The following is a 26,955-nucleotide window of genomic DNA, read 5'->3' as shown; positions in this document are numbered from 1 at the left end:
TTAGCACAGTATTACTGATGTCTAGTTGCAGAAGAGCTTACACTCTCGTACACTAATATTTCTGAAGGGACCCTTTGCCAACACAATATGTTTCAGTAGGACGATTGGAATTTCAAACAAACATAAGGCTGGTAAAAAGCAAGGTCAATATCCATCTCTATCTTTATCTAAAGGATGTCTGCAACTAATGTCACCAGTATGATGTCAGGTGCAAGATATATAGCCTACCAGGTACAACACCTATAGATAAAAAGGCTAAGGATGTCTGCAACAACCTCAAGGAGGGGAGAACGAGAGACAGCAAGGAGAGGAGGAGACAGATGGATGACGAGGAGGAGGAGGGAATGGAGAGCAGTGTGCACAAGGGGCAGGAGGGAGTGCAAAGAGAGGGGAGGATAGACAGCAAAGAGAGGAGGAGACAGATACAGTTAGATGAGTAGGAGAGGAGGCAGTGTAGTGTTCACAGAAAGGAGCAGATAGTAAGGGCTGGGACCCGCTGCGCCCGGCGGCGCGGGCGGCTGCACGGGCTTTCCCCACCAGCAGGGGAATCCTCCCGAGCCGGTCCCGGTGCCCCCTGGCTGCACAGCTCACTACACGCTGTGACGCGTCAGCCGCTACGGGATACAAGAGAATTGTGATCCTTAGCGTTGACGCGTCACGTGGTGTGGCTGTGAGCCAATGAGGAGGGGAGGCTTCGGGAGGAGGAGAGGCTTCGGGGAGCGGGGAGGAGTGTGGAGGGAAAGCAGCGTGAGTGCGTGTCTGTGTGTGTGTATGTGTGTCTGAGTGCCTATCTGTGTTTGTGTGTGTGTGCCTGAGTGCGTGAGTGCCTGCCTCTGTCTGTGTGTGTGTGTGTGTGTGTGTGTATGTGTATGAGTGCCTGCCTGCGTGTGTGTGTGTGTGAGAGAGTGCCTGCGTGTGTGTATGAGTGCCTGCGTGTGTGTATGAGTGCCTGCGTGTGTGTATGAGTGCCTGCGTGTGTGTATGAGTGCCTGCGTGTGTGTATGAGTGCCTGCGTGTGTGTATGAGTGCCTGCGTGTGTGTATGAGTGCCTGCGTGTGTGTATGAGTGCCTGCGTGTGTGTATGAGTGCCTGCGTGTGTGTATGAGTGATACAAAAAAATGAGTGGTAGTGCGCAACTAATACCGTGATATTGTGATAGGATAAAATACACAATTGTGAATGAAAGGTGTATTTAACAATAGTGATGACCTTGTAGGTGTAATTTCACAATCAGTGCGTCTGCAGCCCTTCTTGGGGGGTGGCTCAACACCCCTGGGGCTAGAAGAACAGAGAAAAGACAAGGCGCACAACGCACATAGTGAAATACAGTTTATATAGTGAATTAAACTAAAGGATAATAAGTTCTGCGTACATCAATAAATATAAAATCAAGCATTTGATAAGTGGGGTTACCACACAGGGGAACAGCTGGACTCGTCAGACTTCATCCACTTTCAGAAGAGGAGCCGGAGACCCACGATCATCTGACCAGGTAAAGGGGGAGGCCCTCTGGGTCTGTGAAGGGCACACACGCTGTTCCTGGATACTGAGAAATTGAGTCCACAGTGTGGATGTACATACACGTCCCAGTAACACGTACAGTCTCCTCTGCTACTGCCTTTCCACTGCTCCACGCCAGTAACACGGGACACGGGACACGGTAACACGGGACGCCCGCTGATGACGTCACTTGTTTCTTTCACAGTGCAGAGCTCAGTGCAATGTCTATGGTGTCCGCAGTGTTAGCGCAAAGTGCCGGATGGCAACCGGGGAGACACAAAGTGGATGGGGCAGAGATGACTGACGCAAGGGACAGGAAGGGAAAGATAAAAAATAAACTATAAAATATAGTTAAAAATGAGCTGAAACACACTCCAACGCGTTTCGTAACCAACAGTTATTTCTTCAGCGTGTTACCGGCGTGGAGCAGTGGAAAGGCAGTAGCAGAGGAGACTGTACGTGTTACTGGGACGTGTATGTACATCCACACTGTGGACTCAATTTCTCAGTATCCAGGAACAGCGTGTGTGCCCTTCACAGACCCAGAGGGCCTCCCCCTTTACCTGGTCAGATGATCGTGGGTCTCCGGCTCCTCTTCTGAAAGTGGATGAAGTCTGACGAGTCCAGCTGTTCCCCTGTGTGGTAACCCCACTTATCAAATGCTTGATTTTATATTTATTGATGTACGCAGAACTTATTATCCTTTAGTTTAATTCACTATATAAACTGTATTTCACTATGTGCGTTGTGCGCCTGTCTTTTCTCTGTGTGTGTTTGAGTGCCTGCGTGTGTGTATGAGTGTGTGTGTGTTGCTTCCATCAGCAGCTCCAGCCCGAGCCCGTGGAAGGAGGGAGGGGGGGGGGGGGAGAGTAGCGGGTCCCTCCGCTCAAGCCACGCCCCCCCTCCCGCTCAAGCCTCCCACTCCCGCCCACCTCCCGCTCCCTACAGACCGCATATCGCGGTCTGTGTATGTCAGCGCCCCGCCTGTCTGCAGTGCGGTAGCGCTGACAAAGGGAGCGGGGCCTTAGCCTAAGGCAGCAAGTGCAGAGAGGGGAGCAAAGAGGAGCAGTGCATGATGGAGGAGAGAGTGAGCTAGGGAAGAGGGGACAAGAAACAGCAAGGCATCCTTTTATATGAAAGGCTAAGTATTTCTACAACAACTGGAATGCCTCCTCAAGGAGAGGAGCAAAGAGGAGGGGAAATAGAGAAAACAAGGAGAGGAGACAGAAGGATGACTAGGACGGAGAAAGCATTTTTGAAGAGGGTAGCGCATGTTTAGAACGTGTTCAGGTCACTTTTCAGGTCATGGAGAACAGAAAATTGGGAGAAGAGAAAGTGATAGGGAACAAAAAAAAGGTGTCAGACGTGACCGAGCATGAATGATGCAGAGAGCAAACAGCATGGGACAGGCATGAGGGGAAGTTAGGTAATATAACTCTGCATTACTGTATGTGTAAAGAATAGAAAGTAAAATTGTATCATATTCTAAACAGAGAGGGCTTATGCACCTGGTTTATGCGGCTTGAAAGATGCATAATCCTTTTCAATGTCTGTTTTAGGTACCTGTAACATTAAAACAAGAAAATGAACGAAAACCAAACAAATTACAATACTTTTTCCCTTCATTAAAAAAATAAATGAAAAAAAACCATAGCTTATGTATTTTTGTATATATGTTGCATCATTTGCTAAAAATAATAGATAGAAAAATGAATGAAAAGGCAAATGTTACATGCGCTTCTTCTGATTCAACAAAGGCCTTTGCTGCCATTTGGGCAATGGTCCCCACTTCATTGTAGCTGCATTTGTACAACAAAGATGATCAAGCAAAACAATAAATAAGAACACAAAGAAAAATAAACCATTTAACTCCAAAGAATCCTCTAAAAATAAAATCACTTATTAGCATTCACAATCCATCCAGAATTACCTTCTCAATCTCGCTGGGAGAATCACTAGGATGACTCCGCTCTGCCACTTCCAAATCCTCACTCTGACAGCACAGATCTGTAAGACAAAAGTAAATGACATACATTCTTCCAGTGTTCATTTTGCGACACCGCTGGCACTCACTCAGCAGGAATACCACGGGGTCCAGCGATCGCCTGACAAAGCAGAGCAGCGTCGCAGGTTAGGTCGAGTAAGGTGCGGTATGTAGTTGGCCTAGGGGTGGTGGTTCTCTACTTTCTAGGTCAATATGAAATCTAAACATTTGCAGAAAAATCGCATGATACAATATCTTAGCAAACTTTTGAGACACTGAATAAAGATTGCCATCTAAATGAATTTGTTCAGGTGACCAAATGTTTGAATACAAGCAGAAAACAACACGTGGGACAGCACGAGTTTTACACGATTACATGTCACTACTAAAATACTATTAAATTACAACAAAGGTTATTTTGCTTATTATATAAAGATTGAGAAATACCAGAATATCAGGACTGTATAATGTATTCCAACAGCTGGCATCCCATGAAAGCAAATTGTTAGAAGGCACACAACAGAAAGGGACAGTCCCTTTTTAATTGAAATGCATTCCTAGTCTCTGAATGTGCATCTTTATCTGTTATATTTGTCACTTGTTTTCCATTCTAACCCGAGCCATGAAAATTATAGCGAAGAACTGAAAGAAAAAAAGTTGAGTGTGCTTAGCACGCACATTGTAAGTGAAACTTTGTGTTTTGTCACAGAAATTGTATTTGCGATGGTAATGTTTTTAATTCAATGAAAGATTTGAGTATAATTTATTTATTTTTTGTGTTGAAATTTCCATACTATCACTTGGAATACATGATATAATTGACTTATGATAACTAAAGTAAGATGCATATATTTTGGATTGTAAAGTATCCAAATGCCTTTACTCTCAAAAGTCTTTCATTCAATATAAATCATAAAAATCAAAACACAATTTCAGTGACAGAACAAAAAGAATTTCGACTTAGAACGCTCGTGCTCGGCACACCACGTTTTAAAAAAAAATCTATAATCATTACAGTTACTATATTACTGTACATTAATCTATATACAATTCATGTGTTATATGTGTACACACCTTTGACGTTTTCCACTTCTGCCTTTTTTTTTTTAATTATAATTGGTACATTTCAAATTTTTTGCTATTTGCACTTTTATATTTATACTCACTTGGAATTCCTCTAGTAACAGTGGTGTGTGTCCGCTTCCGCGCATGCGCAGACTAGGCCGGCCGCTTCCGCGCATTCGCAGACTAGGCCGGCCGCTTACGCGCATGCGCAGACTAGGCCGGCCGCTTACGCGCATGCGCAGACTAGGCCGGCCGCTTCCGCGCATGCGCAGACTAGGCCGGCCGCTTTTGCGCAGAGTACGCCGGCCGCTTCCGCGCAGAGTACGCCGGCAACTTCCGCGCAGAGTACGCCGGCCACTTCCGCGCAGAGTACGCCGGCCACTTCCGCGCAGAGTACGCCGGCCGCTTCCGCGCAGAGTACGCCGGCAACTTCCGCGCAGAGTACGCCGGCCACTTCCGCGCAGAGTACGCCGGCCACTTCTGCGCAAAGTACGCCGGCCACTTCTGCTTCTGTGCAGAGTACGCCGGCCACTTCCGCACAGAGAACGCCAGCCGCTTCTGCTTCTGCGCAAAAGATCATTCTTTAGATATTAAATTGTCTATTTTCCTTATCTGTGTCCTTATTTAAGAAATTAAGAGGTGGTGTATTGCAGACAGATCGTGCGTTCCATAGGGTACAGGAAAAGGATGGGGAAGGATGAGGTGTAATGGGGATGAGGTTAGAGTTATCAGCAATGCAGAGTGAAGACACACTGTGGCAGGTGTGTGACATGAGAAGATTGGTATCTGGGTAGGGCCAGGTTTGGGACACGTTAGTAGTAGTAGTGACCGAGGAGAGGAAAAGAGAGTAGAATAGTTAGTGTAATGGGTGGTGGGGTGAAATGTGAGAAGCAGAAGGAGTCAATAGCTACAGGGTAAGGACAGTAGAGAATGGGAAATTAAGCAAGAGGGTTTGGGCATAAAAGTGAGGGAGCTAGAGGCAAAGTGCAGGTGAGAGCAGAATAATGATCGTTCAAAGCTGAGAGGTGGCTGAAGGCATACTTCCTCCTAAGCCTGGCCCTACTGCACCCTTCTACATTACTGTTGGCAGTACTATCTTACACCCAGTATCACAAGCACGCTGCCTAAGCGTCATATTTTACTCCTCCCTCAAATTCACAATTTAGCTAAAGCCTGTAGTTTTTACCTCCATACCATTTTTTTTTAAACGTCCTTTCCTCTGTCCCTCTACTGCAAAAACTCTAATGCAGGCCCTCATTCTCTCCTATTTTGACTATTGTAACCTTCTACTGTCAGGCCTTCCTGCATTTCGCCTGTCTCCCCTGCAATCAATCCTGCTTAAATCACTCTCCTTGCTTCCTATCAAATCCTGTATTACTTACAAAATTCTCCTGCTCTCTTTTAAGGATAGATACTCTTCTGCCCATCCTTACAGTATATCTCAGCTCTAAATTCTCGCTATACATCTGCCCGGCTCTTGCGTTCTGCTTAAGGATGTCCTCAGTCTACCACTTCTGTATCTACAGCCCTCTCCCTCACTCACAGCCCCACACCTCTGAAATTTCCTTCCCCTCAATATCCGACTGGCACCCTCTCTCTCCACCTTTAAGATCTATCAAAAAACACCTCTATAACGAAGCATATGGGTATCCTGATGCTATACATCTCAGATGCACTGACCTTGACCCCTTGCCGATGCCCTTACCATAATACCCGCCTGTCTCTAAGGCTTAGTCGCCGGTGGTCATGGCGGCGCGCGCGCCACACCACAGCACAGCCCTCTATGGGGCAGGCCCCAGTGGCTGTGTGTGTGGGGTGCGCAAAGGGATGTGACGCATACGCTGGCAGGGAAGACACGAATTTTGTCTTCCCATGCTGTGGTCACGTGGCTGCGCGCAGCCAATGGCAAGGCAGATATGCCCCGTTATAGCCATGCCCCCTGTCATGGCCCCACCCCCTAGATCTCCCCTACAGACCGACAATCGCGGCTGTAGTCTCTGCAGGTGCCGCAGGGAGGACTGGGGCCGTAGTCTTAGTTCTCCCTAATTACCACTAAGAATATAAGCTCTGCAGGGCAGTGACCCCATTTCCTAATGTTACGGTCATGTCTGAAGAGCTTATTCTCATTATGTGTTATATTATGTCATGTGTATTACTGCTGTGAAGCACTATGTATATAAATAAAGATATACATACATTACTTGATATGAGGCTGAAGTGTATCCAGCTGGCCTGTGCTTGCAAACAGCATGTGGTGTGTGCCCTTTGGCTGCTGCCAGACAGTGTCAGCGTGTGCTGAAAGGTTTTGCTGATGGAATTATAGGATGAGGTAGTGATGGGAGGAGTGTGGATGAGACTTGTTGGGGGAGATTGCAGTAGGTGAGTGGGGGAGGTTAAATAGTGCAGGTCTATAAATGTAGAACAGGAGTGTAGTAGTGAGCTCACCATTAGCTGTCCAGTAATATCCTCACACAGAAAGTTACTGAAAGATACAGACTGTTGACCACATATTGTGTAACTCCTGTATAACGGTCAGTGCCTTATAAATGTTCCCTTTGAACCTGTCCCACTTGAAATGCAAATGCGAACCCCCTAGCAATGCTTCCCCCATTTTATCTGCAGATTTATACTCCTAAACAGTCACATGATTTCCCCCCCAATAAAACTGCCTAATTGTTTTACAGTGGACAATTGGCAGATGGTGTAAAATAACATACCAGACATACCTAACATACCAGATTAAACAAAATATAATTCAGGTTTGAATTAGGGCATTTAAAATACCATTAACATTAATGCTGTACCCACTAAAATAATGTAGTTCGCTTATGCAAAACGGCACATTAAAAGCCTAGCATTAAATAACCGACGTTATGGATATTACATGCAAATTAGCAGCTAGCATAAGAATACCCCACTCACTAAGCTCAGTTACTATTAGCACCAAAAAATAATGTTACATTAAGGCTTAGCTATACCTGGAGTTACTCCCATCCAGATACTGAAATAGGGCAAAAGCAACAAGCAAAAGGCCTCTTTCAGTGTGGCTGGAAGCAACGGCAGGTATAGTTACGACTTAAATAACGTTGTATTCGTTTCCTGCGTTATTTCTGTTGCCTCTACTCTAATTTCAGTGTGTGGCTGAGAATAACGCCAAGACTTACAGAAATGGCACTTATTTCAAAATAACATTGCGTTATGCTGAAATAATCGGATGTCAACCCTTTGCTAATGAACTTCAGGAAGGATTTTATTATGGAAATATTTGTTTTGAGAGTATACCATTCTCAGGGCTAATAAATCTGTTCCTGATTTAGCAGAGTTCAGCGAGTTTGGGCCTTGGTGGTTTTACAGAGACAGCAGGCAGATAAGTAAATGCAGATTAATTGAGCGTGGCTTAGGCCTCATCCAGCATTTTAAGAGCATAGCATAGTCCTGTTTAGAACTTGTTAAAACACTTGATTAAAAAGCTGAATTTTCAGTTCATGAAGACAACAGGAAGCTGGCAGATAAGAGAAAGTGAGAGGTCAGGGACAAAAAGGCGTCGGACATGACAGAGCATAAGAGGGGAATGACATGAAGAGCAAACAACGTTAAGCCTATGGGGAAATTAGGTAATATACAGAAACTATGTACTGTAAACAATAGCAAAGACAAATGGTAGCACATTCCAACATACAGAGAGCTTAAGTACCTGGTTCATGCTGATGGAAAGATGCATCTTCTTTAACAATGTCTGGTTTCTGTTCCTGTAACATTAATATGAATTATGAAAACAGAAAAAAAAAGTACAACTAATTTAATTTCTCTTCTGCATCAAAAGAATCAGCCATGTATTTGTCTATACAGTACTTGTTGTCTATATGCAGTTTCTAAAATTATAGACATAAATAGGACAGTAACATGCTGCTTCTCTTACTTTATTTATTAATAAATGAATGAGAAGGCAAAGGTCACATACAATTCTTCAGATTACACAAAGGCATATGGCTCACCCGCCGACCCCCCCCAACGTTATTGCAGCTACATTTGTAAAACACAGATGCTCATGCAGAGCCACAATAAATGACCCCCCCCCCCCCAAAAAAAGACATTCTCATTTCAAAAGCATCTTCTCAAAAATAGCTTATTCACACAATGTGCCCATAATTACCTTCTCAATCTCACTGGGAGAATCACTGGGATGACTCGGCTCTGCCACTTCCAAATCCTCACTCTCACAGCACAGATCTGTAAGATATTACACACAAAACAATGTCATACATTTTTAGTGTTCGTGCTGCGACATCGCTGTTACCCACAGCAGAAATACCACAGGACAGTCTTTGTAGGTGCCGTATGTAGTTGGCCTAGGGGCAGGTCCTTCCTCTGTATGCGGATCTGAAATGTAACAATGACTGCAGGAAAATTGTATGATACAATTTCTCATGAAACTTTGGAGACACTGAATAAAGAAAACAGGTTTTTTTAAAGGAATTTGTTCGGGTGACCTGACTTTTGAAAACAAGCCGCAACGAACACGTGGGACAGTGCAATGAAGTTTTATAAGATTTTCTCATATAACTCATGGATAACCATCAAGTTATAGACCATTATAGAGCAGCAAAGAACTAAATTAGAACAAAGGTTATTTTGCTTTTCACAAACATTGCAAACCTCCAGAATCTGGGGACTGTGTAATGCTTTTTAAGAGCAGCATTGAGATGTTGGTAGTCATCCCATAAAAGCAAATTGATTGGAATACACACCAGAAAGGGACAGTCCCTTTTTATATAAATGCATTCCTTTCCTCTGACCGTGTCGCTACTTTTTTTTCTTGCATCAGTTGTGTTCATTTTGTCTCTTCGTTCCCATCCTAACCTGAGCTGTGCCAATTAGTGAAGAATAGATGTACAGTGGCGAGAAAAAGTTTGTGAACCTCATGAGATTTTCACATATTTCAAACTTAAAATGTTATTAGATCGTAATCTAAGGCCTAATAAAGATAACCTGATCAAACAAATGACATAAAAACATGACACTTTTTCAACATTTATTTACAATACCACAAATGATTAAATATTCAATATCCATGTGTGAAAAAGTATGTAAACCTTTAGATTCGGTATGCCTTGAGCAGCAATAACTTCAACTAGGTGTTTCCTGTAACTGCTGGTCAGTTTCTCACATCGGTTTTGAGGAATGTTGGCCCATTCCTACTAACAGAACTGCTTCAACTCAGTGACATTTGAGGGCTACCTTGCATGGACAGCTCGCTTCAGGTCCTGCAAAATATCTCAATAGGGTTTAGGTCAAAACTTTGACTAGGCCATTCTAAAACATGGAATTTCTTCTTCTGCAGTCATTTTTTGGTAGATCTGCTTGTATGTTTAGGATCAGTCTTGCTTAATCCACTTGCGGTTCAGCTTCAGCTCACGACGGATGGCCCAACATTCTCCTCTAGGATCTTCTGATACAGTGCAGAATTCCTGGTTGTGTCAATGATGGCAAGCCGTCCAGGTCCTGTGGCAGCAAAGCAGCCCCAAAACATCACACTCCCACCACCATGCTTGATGGTTGACATGAGTTTCTTCAGTTCGAATGCAGTTTTGGTTTTCGCCAAACATAACATTTCTCATTGAGGCCAAAAAGTTCTACCTTTGACTTGTCTGTCCAGATAACACTGTTCCAGAATGGATCACCTATGTGCCCCTTGGCGAACTTCAGAAGGCAGCAATGTTCTTTTTAGAAAGCAGTAGGTACCTCCTGGCTATCCTTCCATGATCACCATTCTTGTTCAGTCTTTTTCTGATAGTTGAGTCATGAACACGCACATATGCCAAGACGAGAGTGGCCTGCAGATCCTTGGATGTTACCTGGGGTTCTGTGTGTCTTCACGGATTAATTGCCGGTTTATTCTTGGAGAGATTTTGGTAGGATGACCACTCCTTGGTAGAGCAACTGTGGTATTGACATTACTCCATTTGTCGGACAGTGGATTGGTGGAGATCCAAATCCTTAGAAATGTTTTTGTAACCCTTTCTAGACTGATGAGCATCAATAACTGTTTTTCTGAGGTCCTCCGTGATTTCTTTTGATTGTGGCATGACATGAATCCACACAGCTATATGGTGAAGACCAAACACAAAGTTCTGATCTTTATAAAGGATGGGGCACCCAAACTCACACCTAAAGATCAACCTAATTATTTAAACACCCGATTGTAATTATTCCCTTTAATTTAGCTGATAAAACCAGTGTTTTCATTTACTTTTTCACATACCCTGACTTAATTACTCATTGTTTGTCTAATTCATACATCACTGTTTCAAAAGATATGGAATTGGTTAATATAAACCCTATTGAATATTTAAGAAAAGACTAATTTTGATTCAAGAAGATTATCAAGCAAAAATTATGGAATTTCTGTGATTAAACTTTGCCACTGTATGTATATTTTTATTTCTATAATAGCTCCGCACTTCACAGAAAGTGTGCAAGACATAATACTGTTAAACATCATGTACAATGGACAGACGTGCATTAAGCATTTGAAAAGTGGACTTCTTGCGCCAAATAGATTGTAATATGAGGCCCAGACATTGTTTGTATTTAATGCAATGCTAATGGTAATACTCTCAGAATGCTCTCAGTGTTGGTACAAGCTAAACTTTTGATGATTGACTGCAATGCAAACAAAGATGGTAGAAATACTGAACTGGATGCTGATGAAGTGCTTATGGTGCCACAGCAACTGAGACAGCTTTGTTCGTTCAGGACCGCCTCCACCCCCCTCTGTTTTGACCACGCCCCCTATCGCTCACTACAGACCGCAGATTGCGGCTTTAAGCTGTGCAACAGTCAACACTGGGGCCGGAGCCTTAGGCTTGAGTAAAGAAAAAATGAGAGGTCGAGAGCAAAAAGGTGTCAGACAGGACAGAGCAGTACAGGTGAATGGCGCAAAGAGCAAACAACTTTTAAGTTAAGCCCCAGGGGAAATTAGTTAATACAGCTATGTAATGCTGTATATGTAAACAATAGCAAGACAAGTGGTAGCACATCCACAACAGAGGGTTTATGTACCTGGTTTATGCTGCTGGACAGATGCATCATCTTTTACGATACTTGTTTTCTGTTCCTGTAACAATACCAAAAATTAACAAAATAAATAGAAAAATAAATTTACCTTTTGATATTTCATTTTCTTCAAGACCTCTATGTCAGTCATAATAATGGGTTTGCTGTTCCAAAGAGCTGAGGTAGGATAAGCCCTTCCTAACACCGCCCCATGTAAGGGGGCAACTGCTATTCCAGGTCAGTTATCTTCTGTCAAAGCCTCTTCAAGGGAAGCACAAAATATATTAATAATGAAATAATACGGGAGGGAAAGTACCCTGCTGTAGAGAACTTTAAGAAAACATTGAAAGGTACATGTCTTCATTTCTTCTACGGCAATCAGAATAATAGGATATCCCAGATCCAATTTTTAGGACTGTTGGGAGGGAATACTTATTTTTACAGTTGGAACCACTGCTTGAAGCACCTCGTACCAAATCTTGCATCCACAGATTATTTAACACCTAGTAGGCAATGTTTAGCAAGTGTTTAACAAGGACCATGTCACAGCTTTACAAATGTCCTGCGGAGAGACCTGAGCCTTCTCTGCCCAGGTAGCTGCCATAGCCCTGGTAGAATGAGCCTTCAAACCTACAGGAGGCATTGTTCCTGTTGACTTATAAGACTCAGTAATAGACTTTCTATTCATATGGATGATAGGCAACAGATGTTGGTCTAGGACATTTGGTCGCAGCCGTTTCACCGCGACCAAATGACCACTGGCGCTTGGTCACGACTTAACCCGCCACCGGACGCTTCAGTAAGTACCTTACATGCACCCTAAAATCCACTAATGTTAACCCCTAATACTAAAGCTAACCCCTTACCTTAACCGCAAAAAAATCCTACAGTTATCCCCCTACCCCAAAACTTATCTCAAAGCGGCCAGCAGTGGAGGGTCCCCCTACGGCTAAACACCGGTGGGGAGTTGGTTGCGACCAAATGCCCCATTTCGACTGAAGCTGCCTGACCTCTCCTGAGTCCATGAAACAGCCCAAATAGCCTAGAGCTTTTCCTAATGCTATCTGTCCTTTGCACTTATGTTAGAGCCCTAACTACATCTAGATTTTGCAACGGACGTTCTCTATCACAAGCTAGAGTGGGACAGAATGAGGGAACTTCAAAGTAGTTAACACTATCTTATCCTGGTGGATCTGAAAAAATGGCACCAAGCCAACCCAGCACCAGATTCAAACCCCATAGAGAAACAGGAATCCTGATTGTGGATCTTTCATAGCTCTCATAAATCTAGCGATCATAGGATCCAGGGCAATCTGTTTATGATCGAATGCGTCTGTGACAAGGTCTTTTCATTGTCTAAAGGCTTTGATGGAAAATACTATCATCATTAGCTACCGAGTACAGCAGGGAGCTAGTTAATCTGCAGCCTGAAGCAATGACCAATAAGCAGACTTAAAAACTCTTGCAGTAGGGACTGCAGGGATATATCTGATACAGGGAGACACCCTGGACTGCTGGAGAGATCACGAGGGGACAAGTCTCTCTGACCCAGGAAGGCACTGGACCCTTGACTGCTAGAGCGAAGGAGGAAACAAACCGAGCCTGGCGTCAACAATGCCGGAGATGTTAGGAGAACCCACGGCTCCTATAGTGACAAAGTTCCGCAAACCATGTTCTTATGGGCCACTCCGGGCTATTAGGAGAACTCGCGCTTTGTCACTGGATCACCACACGCTGTACAAGAGTGAGTTGAAGGAAAATGTAGCAGAGATAAAAGTCCCAAGTGATTGAGAACACATCCCAGGGTTGTTACGTTTGCACCTTCTTGTTGACCGCTGATGCCATGAGGTTGATTCCTTTTCCGAACGAACTAATCGAACAGCTCCTGATTCAGCTCCCACTCTCCTGAATGTATTGAACACCTGCTGAGAAAGTCGGCTTTGTCATGTCAGTCTCCTGAAATGGAAGCCGTGGGGCTTTCTCAACCCAGTGCTGGATTCTAGTGGCTTATTTGAGAACTCTGGGACTCAAGTTGAAATATGGGCCAATTAACTACTTCTGTGAAGGACTATCAGATGCATGAATTGTGCCTTAGATGGTATTCTGCCTTGTCTGATCAAATGGACCTCCCCAATAATTCTGTGTATCTTTGGGTTAGGTAGTGACACCAGGGCTTCTACTGTATTGAACACGACTCCTAGAAACTGAAGGACTTGAGCTGGCATGAGCCTGCTTTTCTTTAGGTTGATGATCCAGCCATGGTCTTCTAGTATGTTGTGCACTATATACACACCTGATCTTTGGCAACCCAGTCTGACGGGGCTTTAATCAGTCAATCATCCAAGTATGGAACCATGAAAATGCCTGTCACAACAACGCTGCCACTAATATGACCTTTCTGAAGGTTCAGGGTTCTGTAGCCATCCAAATGGAAGAGCCATAAACTGGGAGTGACAGACATTTAACCAAAATCTCAGGTACTGGCGGTGTGATACTTTTATTGGAATATGGAGATCAGCATCTTTTAGATCTATGGAGTGCAAACATGCTCCTTTTTCCATCACTGATATGATCGCCCTTAAAGATTCCATCTTGAAGTGGCATATATGTTGAGAAAAGTATTAACTTCCTTCAGATTTAGAACTGCTCTGAATTCAGCGGATGCTTTCAGCACTAGAAACCGGCAAGAATAAAATCCTTTGCCTTTCTTAAACTGCAGTACCGACTGAATCGCGGCATTTGCCGGGAGATCTTGAACTGCCTGATTTAAGGCTTGCTTATTTTCCGGGTTATTTGAGACGTGATTCTCTGAAATGATGACCTAGTATCTTTATAGCTCAAGGATATTCCTTTGAGTTCATGATATGTACAATCCTGGAATTTGCTGTTGTCTGGGCCCAGCGATCCAGAAACCTCGCCAGTCTGTCACCGACCAGCACTGTTCTCTGGACTGGGATCCAGTGACATTCAGGAACTTTGCTTATTGCTGGTCCCCATACTGGAAGATTGTATTGGGCCACGCCGGCCCCAGGAGTGTTGTTGGTGTGGAACCGAATCCCGATAACTGGGTCTTCCTGGTTTAAAGAATCTTGCTTCCTAAATAACTCATCTTGGTGGTCTGACAAAGGAGGATCGACTAACTCTTCTCTGACGGGCAGGATGTAACTTTTTCCTCCAGTCATCCTAGAGATGATATGGTCTAATGACTTTAAGAAGTTCTTGTCGTACCTCAGCTGGCTGGAGGAGTAAACCCATAATTATTATTATAGAGGACGTTGTAGAAATTGTATTTTTTTTTTAATAAAATGTATTGGTGTATTGGCCACCTCTTTGCTGCCCGTTTGGGCAATGGTCCCTACTTTATTGCGGCTGCATTTGTAATAATTAAAAAAAAAATAAAAAACACAATTGTTATAATTCTCAAGCACAGCCACAATAAAGAAGGACACAGATGAGGATAATTTAATTTCCAAAGAATCTCAGAAATCACTTATTAGCATTCACGATGCATCCAGAATTACCTGCTCAATCTCGCTGGGAGAATCATTAGGATGACTCGGTTCTGCCACTTCCAAAAGCTCACTCTGAGAGCACAGATCTGCAAGATATTACACAACAAAGACAGATTCTTCCAGTGTTCATTTTGCGACACCGCTGGCACCCACACAGCAGGAATACCACGGGGTCCTGCGATCTCCTGACAAAGCAGAGCACCGTCGCAGGTTAGGTCGAGTTAGTGCGGTATGTAGTTGGCCTGGGGTGGTGGTTCTGTACTTTCTATGTCAATATGAAATCTAAACATTTGCAGAAAAATCGCATGATACAATATCTTAGCAAACTTTTGAGACAAAGATTAACGTTTAAAGGAATTTGTTCGGGTGACCTAATGTTTGAATACAAGCAGCAACACGTGGACAGCACGAGTTTTATATGGTTTTCTTAGGATAAGCATCACTACTAAATTACTATTACATTACAACAAAGTTTATTTTGCTTCTCACATTGAGAAATGCCAGAATATCAGGACTGTATAATGTATTCTAACAGCTGGCATCCCGTGAAAGTAAATTGTTAGAATACGCACACCAAAAGGAGACAGTCCCTTTTTAATTGAAATGCATTCCTCTTCTCTGAATGCGCATCTTTATCTGTTATATTTGTCACTTGGCTCCCATTCTAACCTGAGCCATAAAAATTATAGAGAAGAAATTATTTTTTTCAGTTCATAAAATACTTGAGGGTAGAAGTATATAGGTGTATTTTTTATTCCTAAACTAGCAACCATGTGCTCCGCATTTTACAGAAATTACACAAGAGATAGTACTGTTAAATATGATACACAATGGAGAGACTTACATCAAACATTTAATGTACTCGTTGCTCAAATAGCTTGTAATATGAGGCCCAGACTCACTAAACGCAGTTAAACCATTAAACATAATGTTAATGCTATACCCACTAAAGACAAAAAGAGAGATACCGACGCCTAATAAGTCCAATTAGGTATTAGTCCTGGATATCCAGATGGAATAGTTCAAGTCCCAATGATGACAGCTTAAGCAATCTTGTAATCAAGGGGTGACCAGATGTAACTTCATCCGTGTAGTATGGAATTCTTTCACTTTGTTGGACGATTTGATGTGAAGAGAGCTGAGTGCTGATCCCCTGGAGCAAAATTAAGAAGACTCTCCGCTCGAAAATCCCGCCTACCTGTGACGGAGTATCCGGTATCCGGTGACGTCACTTCCGGTCTCGAGGAGCATGGTATATGGAGGAAAGTTGCGGTCATTTCAACTTCTCAGCCCAGGGAGGACAGATTACATCCGCCTATTCGGCGCTCATTGCTTGTGTTCTAGAGCCGTCCTGTGAGTAGCGTTTCAGTTTTACTCCACCGGACCGGCTTATTCGGTTTCTCATCGTCCCACATTTTATTATTTTATAGTTGTATTAAACTAACTTTTTATTTTGAGCTTTGCGTTTATGTGTCTTGTTTGTGCTGGTTTGTGAGGTTATGTCTGTGATTTTTTGTTAGCTGTGTTGCACTAAATTCTGTGTTCTTTTCATTCCATGTTCCATACTACACGGATGAAGTTACATCTGGTCACCCCTTAATTACAAGATTGCTTAAGCTGTCATCATTGGGACTTGAACTATTCCATCTGGATATCCAGGACTAATACCTAATTGGACTTAATAGGCGCCGGTATCTCTCTTTTTGTCTCTGTTTCATCTCATACTATCAGTGATCCACCAGGCTGCCTCAGACTCCATAGGGGTTACTCTTATATAGAGTTTATTGTTCATTACCATATCATTAGCGCTATTCTACATCACCCTTTTTTCGCTATACCCACTAAAGAAATGTTGATTTAACATGTTAATGTCACACAAAAAGCCTAGCGTTATAAAGTACAGAGGTTACGGAAATTATATGCAAATTAGCAGCAAGCATAAGAATACCCTACTCACTAATCTCGTTTACTATTAACAGCAAAAACATGTGTTCTATTAAGTCTCAGCTAAACCTGGTGTACAGATACAGAAATAGGGCAACAGCCCCATTTCTTTGTGACCGGGAGTAACACCAGGTTTAGCTATGATAAATAATGTAGCGTTATTTTCCTGCGTTATATTTTATTGACCAACTCTGCTCCCAAAAACCAATTTCAGTGTGTGGCCGAGAAGTATTATATTAAAAAATTAAATAAATAAAAAAATAAAAAAAAGGGTAATCCGTAAACCCAGACAGTAACATACAAACAATAACCTGTAGCACTCAGAATAAGTGTAAAGAAAAAGGTATGCTCGCCAATAATTATTTATATGATGCAAACGGATGTTTTCTGCACTGAACCACGGTCAATGCAAAAAACATTGTGAGTCTGTCTCTGTACACATCACTCTACATCATAGAGATATTTATTGGCGAGCATACCTTTTTCTTTACATTTTGGCTGAGAATAATGTCAAGACTTACAAAATAGCACGTTATTTGAAAATAAAATGGCGTTACCGTGAAACAGGACATTAACCCTATCCTAATTAATTCTAGAAAGGACGTTCTTTTTTGCATATAATTTGGTTTGCAAGTACACCATTATTCTCAGGGCACATAACAAATCTGTTTCCGATTTAGACAATATCATGGTACAGCTAAACCCCGTTATAACGCGGGTCTCGGGGTCCACCCCGAGACCACCGCGTTACTAACGGGGTCGCGAAAAAAAATGGCCGCCGCGCTTTAGCGCATATTCATCCCGCGGGACAGGAGATGGGAGCGGGCATGTCCCTCCGCTCCCCGCTTCCCCCTGTCACCGCGGGACAGCCCGCGGGGCAGGAGATGGGAGCGGGGATGTCCCTCCTGTCCCCGCTTCCCCCTGTCACCGCGGGACAGGCCGCGGGGCAGGAGATGGGAGCGGGGATGTCCCTCCTGTCCCCGCTTCCCCCTGTCACCGCGGGACAGGCCGCGGGGCAGGAGATGGGAGCGGGGATGTCCCTCCTGTCCCCGCTTCCCCCTGTCACCGCGGGACAGGCCGCGGGGCAGGAGATGGGAGCGGGGATGTCCCTCCTGTCCCCGCTTCCCCCTGTCACCGCGGGGGGTGTGAGAGAGTGTGTGTGTGTATGTATATATGGGAGAGAAAGTGTGTGTGTGTATATGGGTGTGTGTATGTGGGTGTGAGTGTAAGTGTCTGTGAGTGTGTGTAAGTGTCTGAGTGTGTGTGTAAGTGTGTGTAAGTGTGTGTGAGTGTCTGTGTGTCTGTGAGTGTCTAAGTGTGTGTGAGTGTGTGTGAGTGTCTGTAAGTGTGTGTGAGTGTCTGTAAGTGTGTGTGAGTGTGTGTGAGTGTCTGTAAGTGTGTGTGAGTGTCTGTGAGTGTCTAAGTGTGTGTAAGTGTGTGTGAGTGTCTGTAAGTGTGTGTGAGTGTGTGTGAGTGTGTGTAAGTGTGCGTGGGTGTGTGTGAGTGTGTGTGAGTGTGCGTGAGTGTGCGTAAGTGTGTGTGAGTATGTGTGAGTGTCTGTATGTGTGTGTGAGTGTGTGTGAGTGTCTGTAAGTGTGTGTGAGTGTGTGTGAGTGTCTAAGTGTGTGTAAGTGTGTGTAAGTGTGTGTGAGTGTGTGAGTGTCTGTAAGTGTCTGTGAGTGTGCGTAAGTGTGCGTGGGTGTGTGTGAGTGTGTGTGAGTGTGTGTAAGTGTCTGTAAGTGTGTGTGAGTGTGTGTGAGTGTCTGTGAGTGTGTAAGTGTGTGTGAGTGTCTGTAAGTGTCTGTAAGTGTGTGTGAGTGTGCGTAAGTGTGCGTAAGTGTGCGTGGGTGTGCGTGAGTGTCTGTGAGTGTCTAAGTGTGTGTAAGTGTGTGTGAGTGTGTGTAAGTGTCTGAGTGTGTGTGTAAGTAAGTGTAAGAGCCGGAGCGGGAGGTGGGAGGTTTGACAGGGAGGGGGGGCGTGGCTTGAGCGGAGGGACCCGCTACTCTCCCCCCCCTCCCTCCACGGACTGCAGGAGGGAGCTGCTACTCTCCCCCCCCCCCTCCCTACACGGGCTGCAGGAGGGAGCTGCTACTCTCCCCCCCCTCCCCGGACTGCAGGAGGGAGCTGCTACTCTCCCCCCCTCCCCGGACTGCAGGAGGGAGCTGCTACTCTCCCCCCACTCCCTCCACTGGCTGCAGGAGGTACCCGCTACTCTCTCCCCCCCTCCCTCCACGGACTCGGGCTGGAGCACTCATACATACACACATACACACACACACACACACACACACACAGGCACTCACGCACTCATACACACACACGCGCGCACACACATGCAGGCACTCACGCACTCACACACACACACACAGACAGGCATTCGCACTCACACACACAGACCGCTAACCCCCCCCCCCGCCGCAGTACAGGGCCCGCCGTAGCCGCAGCGCAGGGCCCCGCCACCCCCCCAACCCCCACAGCACAATGACTTCCCACCCCCTTAACTTTGTGAAACAAAAGTCACAAGACGTTGTACAGGCAAAATACTGTACATCTGTTAAAGTGCAGTTGTCTGTTTATTTCTATATAATAATTGTGTGCAGTGTGTGTGCAGTGTGTCAGTGTGTGCAGTGTGAGCAATGAGCAGTGTGTGTGCAGTGTGCAGTGTGTGTGCAGTGTGTCCAATGAGCAGTGTGTGTGCAGTGTGCAGTGTGCAGTGTGTGTGCAGTGTGTCCAATGAGCAGTGTGTGTGCAGTGTGTGTGCAGTGTGCAGTGTGCAGTGTGTGTGCAGTGTGTCAGTGTGTGCAGTGTCAGCAATGAGCAGTGTGTGTGCAGTGTGTGTGCAGTGTGAGCAATGAGCAGTGTGTGTGCAGTGTGCAGTGTGTGTGCAGTGTGTCAGTGTGTGCAGTGTGAGCAATGAGCAGTGTGCAGTGTGCAGTGTGCAGTGTGCGTGCAGTGTGTGTGCAGTGTGTCAGTGTGTCAGTGTGTGCAGTGTGAGCAATGAGCAGTGTGTGTGCAGTGTGCAGTGTGTGTGCAGTGTGCAGTGCAGTGTGTGCAGTGTGCAGTGCAGTGTGTGCAGTGTGTCAGTGTGAGCAATGTGCAGTGTGTGCAGTGTGTATGTGCAGTGTGCAGTGTATGTGCAGTGTGCAGTGTGTGTGCAGTGTGTCAGTGTGTGCAGTGTGAGCAATGAGCAGTGTGTGTGCAGTGTGCAGTGTGTGTGCAGTGTGCAGTGTGTGTGCAGTGTGTCAGTGTGAGCAATGAGCAGTGTGTGTGCAGTGTGCAGTGTGCAGTGTGCAGTGTGCAGTGTGCAGTGTGGCAGTGTGGCAGTGTGGCAGTGTGAGCAATGAGCAGTGTGTGTGCAGTGAGTGTGTGCAGTGTGTGCAGTGTGTAAAAACAACAAAACAGGCAGCGCTACCCACAATAGTATGACAGAGTATATATTACCTTATGTATAAATGACCAAACATGCATAAGGGGCTGCCCAAGATACAAAAAACTGACCCCCTGGTCAGAACTATAGTATGGAAAGGGAAAGTATCTACTGGCGCCAAATAAGATATATACTGCAAAAGGATATAAGAAAACCAAGCCTGTTGGCTGTAGACACGAAACTCCTCACGTTGTGCTTAAAGAAAAAAAAAAAGCACAACACATAGCGTAATACTGTGACTATAAACGGACAACACTTAACAACATGTAACAGCTGAAAAATAAATTTATTTTTCAGCTGTTACATGTTGTTAAGTGTTGTCCGTTTATAGTCACAGTATTACGCTATGTGTTGTGCTTTTTTTTTTTCTTTAAGCACAACGTGAGGAGTTTCGTGTCTACAGCCAACAGGCTTGGTTTTCTTATATCCTTTTGCAGTATATATCTTATTTGGCGCCAGTAGATACTTTCCAGTGTGTGGGAGCCACGGGAAAACCGCGTTATAACCGAATCGCGGTATAACGAGGCGCGTTATAACGGGGTTTAGCTGTATTTGGCCTGATTTAGCAGAGTTTAGGGAGTCTGGGCATTGGTGGTTTTACAGAGACAGCAGGCAGACAAGTAAATGCAGATTAATTGAGCATGGTTTAGGCCTCAGTATGCATTTTAAGATGGTAGCATAGTCATGAAGAGAATATGAAACTCGCAGATAAGAGAAAGTGAGAGGTCGGGGACAAAAAGGCGTCAGACATGACAGAGCATAAGAGAGGAATGACTGGAAAAGCAAACAACTTTAAGCCTATGGGGAAATTAGGTAATATACAGAAACTATGTACTGTAAACAATAGCAAGACAAATGGTAGCACATTCCAACATACAGAGAGCTTAAGTACCTGGTTCATGCTGCTGGAAAGATGCATCTTTTCCGATGTCTGATTTCTGTTCCTGTAACATTAATATGAATTATGAAAATGATTAGAAAACAGAAAAAAATTGTTTCACTTCACTTCTACATAAAAAGAATCAGCCATGTATTGTTGGTATACTTGTTGCAGTTTCTAAAATTAATAGCTAGAAAAAGATAGTAGATATGAACACGCTGCTTCTCTAGCTTTTTATGCTTAATTTATTAATAAACGAATGAAAGGCATATACCCCCCACATAGTTCAGTGCCGGCTGCATTAGTAAAATACGGAGGCTCATGCAGAGCCACAATAAATAAGGACAAACGTGAAGAAAAATAGACAATTTCATTACAAAAGAATCATCTCAAAAATAGCTTATTCACACAATGCGCCCAGAATTACCTTCTCAATCTCGCTGGGAGAATCACTAGGATGACTCGGCTCTGCTACTGCCAAATCATCACTCTGACCGCACAGATCTGCAAAATATAAAAATTTTAGTGTCCAAGCTGCGACATCGCTGCTATTACCACAGAGTACAACGATCTGCGTCATTTCACAACCGCCTGAGGAGAGGAGAACAGTCAGGTGCCGTATGTAGTTGGCCCAGGGGTCAGTCCTTCCTGTACACGCGGATGTGAAATACAAACATTTGCAGGAAAATCGCATGATTCAATATCTCAAACTTGAGACGCTATATAAAGAATATGATGGGATTTTTTTTAAAAGAAATTTGTGTGACTGGTCGTGTGAATATTAGCAGCAACTAACACGTGGGACGGTGCAATGGAGTGTTATAAGATTTTCTCAGTTAAGTCATTTAATGCAACGTTCAAGGTAATTCCTGGACCCCTTAAGTAACTTAGCGTTAAAATATGTTAACGTCAAGTGAAAAGCGTAGCGTAAAAAAGAACAGATGTTGGGGAAAATGTAAAGGGAATTATACGTAAATGAGCAGCTGGCATAAGAATACTCAACTTCAGAAGCTCTGAATATCAACAGCAAGGAATGATAAAGTATGTATGTTTTAGCTAAACCTAGTGTTACTCCCATACAGATACTGAAATAGGGCATGTCACGTATGACACCCAGCTAGCACGCGACCTGCATACGGGACAAGGGTTAATACTCACGCCCGCAAGCGCTCCCACTTTTCACCTCCGCAAAGGTCTGGCAAATGGACAATATCTCCTCTACAGGATCAAGGATCAATACACAACCCGCAAGCTGCCTCACTCTTCACCCCCGCAAAAGTCTCTCAAATAAATTCTCTCTCCTCTCAATCCGTCCCAATACACCTCCGCCCAAACAGCACACAAGTGAGCACGTGACTTAGACATGCAACCAGGGTTAATACACACGGCTACTTTAGCTCCACCCCACCTTTCTCCTCCTCCCGGACGGAACCAGTGAGTTAATATTAACCCCTACTTAATTGCAAATCATATCTATCCACTACCACCACCTGGGGATATGCAAATATCTCTTATCATATCAGACTAATATTTACCATGGCCTCAGGTCCCTGTTTATTATAGAAAAAACTATGCACTTTAACACACCAAAATCACTTGTAGCGTAAATTACTCTCTCCAGAGCGTTCATTCTGAGACCAAAAGCATTACTTATTAAATGTTTTCATATAAATATATAAAAATACAACTGCTTAGGTTACAGAAAAGGTATTACAAAAAACATGCAGTGACAATACAAGGCAGAACAGCTTCTTAAAATAAAGTGATGAACATAAAAGAAAACCTATACTTTACCAAATGCCATAGATTTTCAACCCAGAGAGGTCACTGGTAATAGACAATGAAATATCCTGTACCTGGTGCCAAATACTCCTCTGTGGACATCTGATTTTCATAATACTTGCCCAGACTTAAATATAATTATTTCCCATTGAACACAACCTAAACCCAGCCCCTGTCGTAAATCAGTGGTGAGATTGAGTCTTACAGAGTAAAACACCTCCCACCAAAGGACGTTTAAAACTCATTTTCCATATCTAAATGTACTCATAACTTTACTTCTGTAATATTTACTCACACATGAGCCACATCAATACATTTAGACACAAAGAGACTAAATATGAACATTTAAATCATATCTGTCTCCTAGTACCTGCTAGACCTAATGTGTCTGTAATCATTATGTGCAACTCGTTCCACGGATATACACATGTAATTTGCAGCATGTTCAGCAGAGGATGTGAAATGATATTCTCTGTGTACAGATAGTTGTCACAGGGGCTATATTTTACACCAAAGTCTCCAGACATTGCCCTTATCTGGACTCTACCAGCCATAGACACTTGGCCTGCAAAATGATGTTAACATTCAATAAACCCATTATTTGTACTTTTCACACCCAACTTCAATCAAGCCCTTTTGAAGTCCCCACAGATTTCTAAAAAAGACAGTTCACAAATGTTGTATTTTAAACTCAAACTGTAGCTCATTAACCCCTTAAGCACAAAAGGGATTAAAATAACCAATACCTTATGACATTATCATGACAGGGCAAATACAATAAACAAACTTATTTCAGTGTGGTTAGGAGTACTGCTTGGTTTAGCTAGGACTTATAATATATGAGAGATATAGATATAGCACATACATATACACTAAACAACCCTATTTCAGTGTGGTTAGGAGTACTGCTTGGTTTAGCTAGGACTTATAATATATGAGAGATATAGATATAGCACATACATATACACTAAACAAACCTATTTCAGTGTGGTTAGGAGTACTGCTTGGTTTAGCTAGGACTTATAATATATGAGAGATATAGATATAGCACATACATATACACATATATATATATATATAATAATAAAAAAATAAATAGATGATACCGTTCTGTGGCTAACGAAATGCTTTTATTTGTGCGAGCTTTCGAGATACACTGATCTCTTCTTCCGGCGATGTTACCTCTATATATATATACATACACACACACACACACACACACACACACACACACACTTTAATAACAGTGTTCTTTTCCTGTGTTATTCCCAAGTCATCAAAAAGCTGTGTGGCTGAAAATAACGCACATTACACGACTTAAAAAACTGCACATAATTTGAAGGAAACATAGCTTAATTCTGAAATAAGACGTTGACACAATACTAAGGACGTTATTTTTGTATGTACAGTATTTTGTTTTGAGCCGTTAAGCTCAGAGCACGTTTGTTCCGATTTTGATAACGTTACATTATTTAGCCCAATTTAGTGAGTCTGGGCCATTGTGATTTAACAGAGCAAGCAGGCAGAGAAGTAAATGCATAGATTTAACATGGCTCAGGACGGAGTAAGCATTTTAAGAGGGTGGTGTATTAGTGCTTGATTATAAAGGTGAATTTCCAGTTCCTAAAGTTAAAAGGAAATTGGGAGATAAGGAAAGATGGGGAAAAAAATGCGTCAGATATGACATCACAGATGAATGATACAAACAGCCTTGGGCCAAGCACCAGGGGAAGATAAGTAATATAACTGCATGTGTAAGCAATAGCAAGGGAAATTGTATCATATTCAAACAGAGAGAGGGTTTAAGTACCTGGTTTATGCTGCTGGAAAGCTGCATCCTCCTTTCCAATGTCTGTTTCATGTTCCTGCAACATTAAAGCAAGGATTACGGAAATGGGTAGAAACAGAAAAAAAGAACAAACCGTTTTATTTCTCTTCTGTATAAAAAGAATCACAGCCACGCCTTTTCTATCTATGTCATTGTTGCCATTTATAATGCAGATAGAAAAAGGACAGGAGAGATGAACATGTTGCTTCTTTTTTATGTTTAATGTATTAATATATGAATGAAAAGGCAAACAATTACACCGTTTTCAGATTACACAAAGTGTACGGCTCACCCCTTTGCTGCCGTTTGGAGAATGGTCTCCACTTTATTACAGCAGTACTTGTAAAACACGGAGGCTCGTGCGGAGTCACAATAAATAAGGACACGGATGAAGAAAAATAGACAATTGAATTCCAAAAGAATGATCTAAAAAAATAGCTTTTTGGCATTTGCATAATCCATCCAGAATTACCTTCTCAATCTGGACAGAATCATTAGGTTGACTCGTCTCCGCTACTTCTACCAAATCCTCACCCAGATCTGTAAGATAAGACAAACCTACGTCATACATTGTTAGTGTTCATGCTGTGCCCTCGCTGAACACCACACAGCAGGAATACTACGGGATCCAGCAACTCCTGACGAAGAAGCATAACTTTGCGTATGTAGTTCTAGGGGCAGGACCGGTGTAAAGGTATTTGGCACCCCAATAAAAAAAACAGTCAGTCCTGCGCCACCCTCCACACCCACATTTTGTTTTGTTATTATAGCCCCATTCCCACTCTTTTCACCTACCTGGCTTCGGTGGTCTGAGGTGGAAACAGCAGGAACAGGACAGCAGAGGAAGACGGCAGGAGAAGAGGACAGATGACCGTGGAAGCAGAGCAGGACAGCCGGAGAGGAGCTGTGATGTAGCAGCGGAAAACACTGGAAGTCAGTGAAGACTTCCAAATCAGACAGCTGGGGCACGCTCATCCCTGGCTGTCATCCTCTGTCACCCTGCTCCGCTCCCGTGATCCTCTTCTCCCACTTTTCATCCCCCTCTTCTGCCGCCCTCTTCCGCAACCCCCAAAATATACTGCCCTAGGCAACCGTCTAAGTCACCTAGTGGTTGCACCGTCCCTGCCTAGGGGTAGTTCCTTGCTTTATGTGAGGATATGAAATGTAAACATTGTGGATACGAGAGTTGACGGACTGCACGTATAATGAATATCTTACACACGCGCTGCCCAGTTGCAGAATAGCTTACTCTAGTATACAAATATTTCTGAAGGGCACCTTTGCCATCTCATTATGTTTCAGTAGGACGATTGACATTTGAAACAAAGATAAGGCTGGTAAAAAGCAAGGTCAATATCCATCTGTAAAAGGCTAAGGCTGTCTGCAACTCATATCACAAGTATGATGTCACGTGCCAGATATATAACCTACCAGGTAACCAGTGGCTTCTTTGACCGCACTTTGATTATTTATTGTTACACCTTTAGAAACATTACATTGAACCGACTTCCAAACTCCTTATACTTATTGGGGGCAGACAAGCTGATCTATCCTTACCACAGATCCCTAGCGTTTGGGTGTGTCAGCACCCAGATAGACAATTGATTGATTATTGCTAATAGAAAACAGTATAATCTCCGACAAACATTGCTGCAGAAAAATCGTAAGATATAATATACGATCAAACTTTTGAGACGCTGAACAAAGGATATAAATGTTTATTTTTAAGGAATTTGTTTGGGTTATCCAGCACCGAACAAAAGTGTAATACAATTTTCTCAGGATGAACAAGTGTCAAATCACAGACCATCAAAGTACTAAATTAGAACAAATGTTATTTTGCTTCTGATATAAACGTTGCAAACCTCCAGAAAAACAGGACTGTGTAATGCATTCTAACAGCAGCATTGAGTCGTTGGCAGTCATCCCGAAAAAGCCAATGGCTTGGAGTCCACTGACCAGAAAGGGGCAGTCCAT

At 43.4% G+C, this 26,955-nt stretch overlaps 1 protein-coding gene across 6 annotated transcripts in view; it reads right to left on the bottom strand.

Moving 5' to 3' along the window:
* BOD1L1 (biorientation of chromosomes in cell division 1 like 1) overlaps positions 1–26,955 on the bottom strand; it is a 112,249-nt gene that overhangs the window by 39,144 nt on the left and 46,150 nt on the right. For all 6 annotated transcript variants that reach the window (XM_075569235.1, XM_075569210.1, XM_075569216.1 and 3 more), the window contains 10 exons: positions 25,451–25,518; positions 24,961–25,015; positions 21,796–21,872; positions 21,381–21,432; positions 15,127–15,203; positions 11,612–11,666; positions 8,703–8,779; positions 8,244–8,298; positions 3,431–3,507; positions 3,009–3,063 (listed from right to left, as the gene is read on the bottom strand). In XM_075569235.1, coding sequence (XP_075425350.1) covers positions 3,009–3,063; positions 3,431–3,507; positions 8,244–8,298; positions 8,703–8,779; positions 11,612–11,666; positions 15,127–15,203; positions 21,381–21,432; positions 21,796–21,872; positions 24,961–25,015; positions 25,451–25,518 — 648 coding nt within the window. The remainder of the gene's footprint in view (positions 1–3,008; positions 3,064–3,430; positions 3,508–8,243; positions 8,299–8,702; positions 8,780–11,611; positions 11,667–15,126; positions 15,204–21,380; positions 21,433–21,795; positions 21,873–24,960; positions 25,016–25,450; positions 25,519–26,955) is intronic.

The sequence above is a fragment of the Ascaphus truei genome, chromosome 1 (genome assembly GCF_040206685.1).
Source record: "Ascaphus truei isolate aAscTru1 chromosome 1, aAscTru1.hap1, whole genome shotgun sequence".
Classification (NCBI taxonomy): Eukaryota; Metazoa; Chordata; class Amphibia; order Anura; family Ascaphidae; genus Ascaphus; species Ascaphus truei.
Note: the sequence above shows the minus strand (reverse complement) of the source record. Positions and strands in the feature narration are given on the sequence as shown.